The 8,980-nt window shown below is 34.0% G+C and overlaps 2 protein-coding genes across 4 annotated transcripts; one reads left to right on the forward strand and one right to left on the reverse strand.

Annotated features, from left to right (window-relative positions):
• The first annotated feature begins 1,170 nt into the window (after positions 1 to 1,170).
• LOC140863603 (uncharacterized) lies at positions 1,171 to 3,972 on the forward strand. Its single transcript, XM_073267139.1, has 3 exons — positions 1,171 to 1,457; positions 2,774 to 3,188; positions 3,280 to 3,972. The coding sequence occupies exons 1-3, from the start codon at positions 1,377 to 1,379 to the stop codon at positions 3,816 to 3,818; spliced, it is 1,035 nt and encodes a 344-aa protein (XP_073123240.1). The 5' UTR covers positions 1,171 to 1,376; the 3' UTR covers positions 3,819 to 3,972.
• Positions 3,973 to 4,353: 381 nt separating this feature from the next.
• Positions 4,354 to 7,135, reverse strand: LOC140863604 (rac-like GTP-binding protein 5). Of its 3 annotated transcripts, none has more exons than XM_073267140.1 (8): positions 6,911 to 7,135; positions 6,276 to 6,427; positions 5,738 to 5,825; positions 5,556 to 5,665; positions 5,421 to 5,484; positions 5,018 to 5,082; positions 4,862 to 4,927; positions 4,354 to 4,777 (listed from the first exon to the last, which is right to left on the reverse strand). In XM_073267140.1, exons 1-8 carry the CDS (start codon positions 7,008 to 7,010, stop codon positions 4,679 to 4,681), a joined length of 744 nt encoding a protein of 247 aa, XP_073123241.1. In that variant the 5' UTR covers positions 7,011 to 7,135; the 3' UTR covers positions 4,354 to 4,678. The 3 variants fall into 3 exon arrangements, with proteins under 3 accessions (XP_073123241.1, XP_073123243.1, XP_073123242.1); XM_073267142.1 differs by lacking the exon at positions 6,911 to 7,135 and adding an exon at positions 6,523 to 6,894; XM_073267141.1 differs by lacking the exon at positions 6,911 to 7,135 and adding an exon at positions 6,584 to 6,893 and having other exon boundaries at positions 4,355 to 4,777.
• Positions 7,136 to 8,980: the final 1,845 nt, after the last annotated feature.

Genomic DNA, 8,980 nt, shown 5'->3' on the forward strand with positions numbered 1-8,980 from the left:
AAAAATTTCAATGCTAGCGTAAAGATATTGTTTGTGTGCTAGCGTCGACAATCATGTTTTATTTATACATGAGATGCAAATGAAGTTGAGTCGTTCGATCTATCTTTCAAACACTGCTGTCAAATGAACATTTTTTTAAGATAATGATTTTGGTCCCAAGATTTTGCATTTGTGTGGTATTTGTTGGTTAGTGTAAATATTTGTGTATTTTCTTCATGGTAAAATACTAACTTCATCATGCAGTTGCATGCAGTGGCGGAGCCACGTACAAGGGCGTTCGGGTGGCCCGAATTTTTTTTTTTAATTTTCTTATATAAAATTTTTGAATAATTTTGGTTTAATTTGGTGTTAGCCCGAGTAGCTCAATTCAAAATATTAAAGAATACGGGAGCTTAGAATTTTAGCCCGGGTAGACTAAAATTTCTGGCTCCGCCATTGGTTGCATGGTTATTATTCTCTAGTGGGTGATGTTACATGTACATGGAAGGAGTTACACGTTGTGTTACATATTGTACTTGAAATTACATAAATATACTTAATTTATTTTGGAAAGAATTTTTTCAAATAAAGTGGAGGGATAATTTTGTAATTTAATATACAGTGTGTAACTCAATGTGTATATGTATCATTTTTCTTCTCTAATTTTCTTTTAACTTCACAAAGTATTATATATATTTGAAGTCAAACTTTAATCCAATAACTATCCGAGTATGAAAATTATTCAAATTTATAGCTTTAACGAAATTGGAACCTGAGAATTTTCGTTTTTGGTTGATAAATTTTGTAAAGAATGATGTTATTCATTCTTGAATAAAATATGAGGTTTATTGTAAAAAAAAAAGAAATTGGAAAACAAAGTTAATAATATCAAAGAATTGCGTGACTTACGTCTGAAAATAATATGACAAGAATCGAGTTTACCTTATGTGAATTCAAATTGGATTGGTTATTGAAACCCAAAAGGTTAGCAAAATCAATAGTTTTATTGGGCTTAAAGACCCAAACAAGAAAAGTTGGGTCCGGTGGCCCAAACCCCAGGAGGAGACGTGTCGAGAATAAAATATCGCGTAAAGGGTAAAGTCGTAATAACACAAGACCGCGTCAAAATCGGAGACTCCACGACTATATATTCCCCCTCGAAGCCAACCCTAATACAAAGTTTCCCCTCAGATTTTTAGGTTTTGCCGACTCGTTAGGTTCTCGAGCTTTTGCGACTCCGCAACCCCTAGGGTTCTTCGAGATTCTGAATTTTACATTCAATTTGCGCAAATAATCCACAAGATTCTTCGTAAATCTACGGGTCTAATAGTTTGTCCGTCACCGTTAATTTATTTTCTTTTATTTCATCGTCAAATCTTCGATTCGGTCTAGAAGGTATGTCTCGGTGCTTTCCGTACCCACCCCCTGGGTATACACCGAGCAGAGCCAGCAAAGAGGCTTTGATCGAATCGATTAAGGTTGGTTGAACCAAAAACCCTGATTGATGTGTATACATGGGCATGAGTCCTCGTCGATTTGATTTTTCGGGCTTTGGGGCAGTTCTTTATGTATGGGGTAAACATGTTAATTCAGAGAATCTTGAATCGTTTCTTTGCTAATTGTTGTCGTGTTTTCTGAATGTTAAAATTATTTCCCAAAACCTAATGACAGTAGATCTGAATATGACCTTTTTTCGGAATTTAGCCAAAAAAAAATCAATCTTTGTTTGTTTACTGAGCAAGAATTGTTTATTAAAATCTTTGATAAATCTACTTCTGATCACGTTCACAGTATGTTGGAGAAATTTTGCATGTTTCTCTAGCTTCTGGAGTAAACTAGTTGTTTTGCTTTTGATAGCATTCGAATCCTCTTGTATAAGTTTTTCTCGAGTCTCGACAAGGTAACTCATTGGTGACATTGTTGGAGAACTGTATGTTTTTAAATTGGAAAGAACAGTCTAGTGGTTCTGCCGTTGCTTTCAAGTGTTATTAGTAGGTTGTTGAATTTAAAAAAGCTGAGTATTATAAGCTTATGGAATAAGGCCTGGGTCTTCTTTGTGTCATTTGAAAATTCATGTCACCATATAGGACTAAACTAATGTGCAGTCATGGGCATGTCCAATAAGTTCAATTGTGCGGTTTATGGAATTTTTACTGAGGGAAAATTTCATTTTCAATAAAGACACTTGGCTACGGTGGTCTTGTTTAATTTCTTGTGTAAACTAAACTTTGATTGTGTTTTTGAGCAATTCTCACCATGTTCATTAAATCTCATTTAATTTTGCATCCATGTTATGAAGGATCGGCCAAGTCTGTAATCGAAAAACCGATTTTCAAGTTGCTAAAATTTGATGAATTTTTTGATAATTCTCCGTAAGCTAATCTAACCTCATTTAATTGGGTTGTCTCCTTCAAAAGGATCGGCTAATTCTTTACATTTCATTTAGGGAATCAATTTTTCAAAGTGTCTCGTGGTGATGTTTTCTTCTAAACCATTGTTTATTTTGTTGAAAATGAAAATTTTGAAAATCCTATTGCTACACCTTCTAAATAAGTGCCAAAAGGTTAAAGATTATTGGTTGTTTAGAATAGTTGTGATCTGGCAATGACATCTTCTATGAGGTTGGAATACTGGACTTGTAATGAAATATCCGTGTTGGATAAGATGCATGATTACCTTCATGCTAGTCTTAATTATGTAATGGTTGCTGTTGGGCATGGGCAAGCTGAGGTCTAAGTTCATTTCGTGCCCAATTGGCATCAAATACTAAAACTGTTATTTTGGTGCACCAAAGCTCCAAAAGGAAAAGGAGAAAGCCAAGGCACAAAAGAAAAAGGAGAAGAGAAGGGAGAAGGAAGATGAAAGGAAGGAGAGGAAAGGTGAGAGGAATGAGATAAGGAAAAAGAAAAATGAGAAGACTGATCCGAATTCAAAAAAGAGGAAGACAGATGAGGGAAAGGGGGAGAAAAAAGGGAGAAGGGAAGAGAGAAATGAGAAGCCTGATCTGGATTCAAACAAGTTCGATTTCCCTAAAGAACAGATTGGCAAAAATATCTCGACACATAGGGAGCAGCTAGAAAGAAGTGGTCTTACGGAGGAGCATGCTCAGCCTATTTGTTTGCAGTTACCCAGCACATCTTCCGAAAGCACAGAAAATAGCAGTAAGAGGAAGAGGTCATCCTCGCCTGTAAATGTCATACGGGGTCACGGTAACTACTCTCCTCCCTTACAAAAATCTAATTCACCATTGTCATTTTTGTGGGTAATATACTAATTCTATATTTCACGGATGTGAAACAGGTACTATCATCAGGATACAGCTTGCCTCAAAGAAACAGAAATTGTCTGATCTTTCGACAAATGAACAACAGTTATGCTCCACATCCGGAAGAACAGACCTTCCACCTCTGAGAAATCGGCAACCAAACTTTTCTTTATTGCCTGAGAAAACCAGCGACTTTCTTCTAGGTGACTTCAATAGAACCGATGAAAAGAAGATTACTTTGACTTCTGGAAAGTCTGAACCTGCTGCTCCAGCCAAAACAGGAACTCCACCTGGCCTTGATGCCATTGAGGGTTCCAAGAAAAGCCCGGAATCAGTACAGTACCAAAATCTAATTGAGAATTGGGTTCCACCATCGCTGCAAGATGCACCTTCTAGTCCGGAGGATCTAGATTGGCTCGTCTGTAGCAAGGATCATGGGCTACGTTCCGAGAGAAGACAAAAATTTGAAAACAATAGCATGTTTTGCTCTAGCAGCTCATCGTTATGGCAGCCCCGTGCCCAGCTCTTGCCTGAAGTTGACGTATATGCATTGCCATTTACGGTTCCTTATTGAGTTCGAAACAATGTAAATAGAGATATTCGTTTGAGGCTTGTGCCTGAGGAGTTTTGTAGTTGCCTCTTTCCAAGGCATTTAGCATTGATTAGACATTTTTGTATATGTTGGCGAATTAGATTACAATGGTTATTTTCAACGGTTACATTCTGAATTTCCTGATCTTTTTTTTTTTTTTTAAGAATTTGGTAATATGAAAACATTATCATATAACATTGGTCTATACTTGATTTAAAATCGTATGTGGTGGTTTTGGCATTTCTCAACTTGCATCAATAAAATTAAAATGTAGAATTTCAGGAATATTTTTTTTCAAGAAGAATTTTATTGATTGTTTGAATTCTATGTGAAAAACAAAAACTACAGAAAATAATATTTGGATTTATTTTTAAAAACTTTTAAAGAAGGAAGAAATAAACCATACCTATGAATCTTAATTCCTAGCTCGAGCTCTCGAAAAAAACATGCTAGACAGCAACGATCGATCATCGATGGACCTTGAGTTGAACTAAGAACAAGTTTTCAGCTAAGATTTAGGCATTTAGCATCTCTCGAGCCCGGACAGAAATCGACTCATGGCTATGGAGTCACTTTGCTTTCATAAATCAGTAGTGGAATAGAACAAGCCCAAACCGTGACCACCATTGTATTTTCTTTGGCTATCACACTTAAAAATGGCAGGGAGTAACAAGATACATCAGAAAGGACACAGGTCAAAACCACATATATCATGAGCCTAATATTATAACGAAGAACCAAAGGAAATCCCAATGCATTAGCAAATATAATCAATCCACTTAGTTAGGGCCTAGCTGCTCCAAGGCCATGATTGATCGTTCACATGCTCTTTCTTGCCTTGGTCACAAAATAGAACAGGCTTTGTGCACTTTCTTCTTCTTTTTTTGCTTCGGTGGTTGCAACACTATCTTTATTGCCGCATCGAAAACAGCCTTCACATTCTGCGAAAAAAGCATGGAAAGATGCCCCACTGTAAGAGGGTGTGGGATTTTGTTTTCATGTAAATGGTACTGAGTTAAAGATACCTGCTGCGTTTTTGAACTGCACTCAATGTATATGTGGGCTCCTATTAGTTTCCTGAGTTCCTCTCCCTATATGAATATTTAAGAGAAGGACCTTAGAAGGACACGACAAGAGGACCTCGGAGGGTCAGACTAAGAGAGATATCTCTCTCTTTTTACCTGAGATGTACTAATAGGCAAGGCTCCAGGATGACTGACGAAGAATTGCTTATCATCTCTTAGATCTGTAAATCAAAATGTTACACTCAATCAATCTTATGCTTGCTGTCAAATGAAGCAAAATACCGTATTGAAACCAAGAAACACAAGCTTCGGAGAGAATGCCGGGATAATTGAGCAGCAAGTTTAAATTAATATATATATTTATTATATGTTCACAATTTTCTTGCTTAGTTTGATTACTACCATTATTTAACCTTTTCAAACTTTTATAAACAGGCATTTCAGTTCTGCAACAATGTCGTGTCACTACTATCCTTATATATCATTCAAAAGCGTAATACAAACATCAAGCCACTGCTTTGTAGAAAGAAAATGTTTAGTTCAATGTCAGCCATCTTACCAAGCTTTGTTCCGACAAGAATTATTGGAACACCAGGAGCATAATGTCTCAACTCAGGAACCCACTGAAGAAAGGAAAGACACGGTCAGTTTTTTTGATACATTGGACGATGACAATACTTTATGAGATTCTAACCTTTTTTGCAACATTTTCATAGCTGGCCTTGCTAATGAGAGAAAACGCGAGAAGAAAAACATCTGCCCCACGGTAGCTCAATGGCCGTAATCTATTATAATCCTCCTGACCTGATGCGTTTTATGTAAAACCAAATCAAAAGGGAAAGGCATTAGATATGAGAAATATGTCAAAAGAATTACCAGCAGTATCCCATAATCCTAGGTTCACTGTGCTACCATCCACAACCACATTTGCGCTGAAGTTATCAAAAACAGTAGGGACATAATCCTGTTGCACAGAAGGGAAAGAGCAGAAATTGAGATTTAAGTTTTAACCATGTACAACAGCATTTACGGGCAGCACATCTAAACTTATCATCTATACCAGCAAGAGCATATTTCTAAGTTGCAGCAGAAATTAGAGCAAGCCAGGAAATTGAAATAATAAAATTAAAGATAACATTTTGTTTAAAAAATTTGCACATTCTGAGAACTTAAATTACTAAAAAGGCAGCCTTGGCCAAGCACCAAAGGTAGAAAGATGAAAAGAACCAGAAATGTTGCTCCATTAAGTTCCTACCAAGCCACCACTACAGGTTATGTGGTTGGGTAATATTTATCTTTCATTATTGCAAATAATCAAAAATTGATACCAAGTTGACGTTCTTGAAGAGAAACGCTCAAAAATACATTTGGAGTATAAAGAATAAATATATTGAAAAAAAGAAGCAAAACTCACCGTAGGAAATGTGTTGCTAGTATAAGAAATCAACATACAAGTTTTGCCTACAGCTCCATCGCCCACCGTCACACACTTGATGAACCTTGTTGCGCTCATTTCCACCACTCTGATCCCAGCCAAAGGACAGCCTCGAGCTTCCTTCTCTTCTTCTACAAGTTTAATCAAGAAAAAAAAACATTAATTTCCACAAATGTGACTCAAAACAAATTAAAATTCAACAAATCAAGAATCGCGCCTCAAGAACCTCACACCACAAGTATTACAACCAGAATTCACTAAAAAAAATGCAAAGAAGAAACATTCACTTCTGGCCCTTGAGTGGTAAAGAAGATTGCCCCGCAAGATTTGCCAACTTGCCCGCAAATACACGACTTTATGACAGCTTTCCAAATGTATCTAAAATAAATGTTGGGGGGTCTCACTTTTGGTTGAACTTAGTTGCTTCAGTCATTTCACTAATCAACCCTATAAAAAAACTTAGATACTTTTGGTAGAACTAATGCTCTCCATTGATGAAGCAGGCACATGGGTTGGAGTGGCTCAAAACCAAAGCGTCCATGTGCAATGGATATCCGGTGACCAACCCCCTACCCACTAATTCAAATCCCTTGACCAATTTGGGGATATCGTACCGTTTGCAATTTTGATGGGATTCGTTGCCGGGTCCTTGTTAGACAGCCCAAGATTGCATTTTTTCGAGACAAAAAATCCCAAGATTTGTATATTTTGCATATCGTATGTGTAGAGATACGGTAGACCACTCAACCTGTGGTCCCTTCCATCTTCCAATCAAAATTTGATGCGAGGATTATGGACTGTGGAGAAGAAAGTGAAAAATAACAATAAACATAAACAATTTTTTTGACGGGATAATACCTAAACAATTGTTATCCTTTGTGTGGGTTTATTTGGCTTGACAAACCCATAGGATAGGATAGGATAGGATCATAGGACTTGGGAGTCATTCTTCTAGGCTCTAGCCTAGCCAAATGTAGACAATCTAGCCAGCATCTTGTAGTTCAAGTCAACGTGTTAAGTTTGAGATGAGTATAAGAACTTAATTTTTTTTAAATCTAGATTATTTGTTTTTTTAAGCCATAAAATTATTTGATTAAGATAATATTGGCAAATGCTTAACAAATGGTTGATACTATCATATTTGTCATAGTAGTTGTCATTGGACCGCCGGCCCAAGCCCAATTATATTATTTTTTGGCGAAAAATATTATTGCCTCATTCCATTCATTTACTTAAGTTTTCTTTTTATAAGTTGAGGTGACAGATTTTAGAATCTATAATCTTCACAGGCGTGATTAAAAGGCAAATTTTTCCAAACCGGCGAACAATAGTATTGATTTCAAGTTTCGACGATCAAGATTTCAATAGTTCAATCTTTTACTGTATCCATTTTTTGTTAAATAAAGTCCAAGTTTTATTTTTGTACTATTAGTTGACAATTGTATTATTTATTTGATTGCCCTTATTTTTAGTAAATTCATCAATAGTATTAATTCCTAAACTAAGTTACCTAAAATTTTACCAATCGTAATTATCGTTAAATTTGTAGATATACTTAAATAAATAAAAACTCAAGACGAATAGTAATAGTATGATGCACTTAACTAATTATTGGTTTTTATTATCTTAATTAAAGTTTTATTTTATTTATTTACGATCATATCTGGTCTTGTTTCCACTTTTCCAGTTATTCTCGATACTATTTTAAAATATTGGATTTTCCGTTATTTAAATCGTGTATCTCCGTCACTTGTAGTTATTTATCATTCAATGAATGATTAATAAATGATCCACCGATATTAATCTAATCAAATTTAGAATGTTTCTTAATGTGTAGTTCTACATAAGCATTAAAGACTTTCTACCCGGGGATTATTTGAAACAAGACATGTTACTTAGCTAATTTTAACGTTTAAATATGTTATTTCATCTCTCATTATTTTTCATTATACTTTTAAATATATATATTTAATTAATCATAATATCTTATAAATGATATATTGCTAATAAATTGAAATTTTAAAATAATATATCATCGATCAAATTTACAGTTGAAATATTTTTCAAAAAATTCTTAATAAAAACAATTTAAACATATATATAAAATTAAATTTATTATTTATTTACATAAAATTGATAGAGTTAAAATAATAAATTATCTTATAAATATAACGTTCATAATCACTTGATATTTTTATTAAATATTATAAAAATAATATACATACAAAATTATTTTTAATCTCAAATTGCAATATAACTTGTATTTTTTAAGCTTTAAATTTTATAAATTTTTGGTAAATTAAAATGTTATATCCCAATATTTACATTTTTATGAGTTTATGGTTTACCAATATTTTGTGTTCATATTAAAATGTGATATAAAATATTTATAATATCACATTTTTAGATTAAAATATATTTTTTAGATTCTTTATTTTATTTAGATATGAGAAAAAATTATGGTAGTTTTTTAAAATATTTAATTTTAGCTGTTTATATACAAAAAAAATATTGCATTTAGAGTTTTTTTTTTAAAAAAGTAAACCCAAAATTTAAAATATAAGGAAAGTTAGTTTAAGGACAAATTTGTCTAATTATAAATTGCATATAGAAGGTGAAGTCCCATCTAAAAATTCTTAAAAGACAAATGATAGGAAAAAAATTACCAATATCAATACATCAAA

The sequence above is a fragment of the Henckelia pumila genome, chromosome 4, assembly GCF_033568475.1.
Source record: "Henckelia pumila isolate YLH828 chromosome 4, ASM3356847v2, whole genome shotgun sequence".
NCBI classification, from domain to species: Eukaryota; Viridiplantae; Streptophyta; class Magnoliopsida; order Lamiales; family Gesneriaceae; genus Henckelia; species Henckelia pumila.

Excerpts from the sequence above, each read along its gene's own strand:
- LOC140863603 (XM_073267139.1), top strand. The coding sequence starts at position 1,377 with ATGTCTCGGTGCTTTCCGTACCCACCCCCTGGGTATACACCGAGCAGA. Across the intron at positions 1,458-2,773 it reads CTTTGATCGAATCGATTAAG|CTCCAAAAGGAAAAGGAGAA; the intron begins GTTGGTTGAACC and ends GGTGCACCAAAG. Across the intron at positions 3,189-3,279 it reads AAATGTCATACGGGGTCACG|GTACTATCATCAGGATACAG; the intron begins GTAACTACTCTC and ends GATGTGAAACAG.
- LOC140863604 (XM_073267140.1), bottom strand. The coding sequence starts at position 7,010 with ATGCAAAATATACAAATCTTGGGATTTTTTGTCTCGAAAAAATGCAAT. Across the intron at positions 6,428-6,910 it reads TCCCATCAAAATTGCAAACG|AAGAAGAGAAGGAAGCTCGA; the intron begins GTACGATATCCC and ends TTAAACTTGTAG. Across the intron at positions 5,666-5,737 it reads AGGATTATGGGATACTGCTG|GTCAGGAGGATTATAATAGA; the intron begins GTAATTCTTTTG and ends AAAACGCATCAG.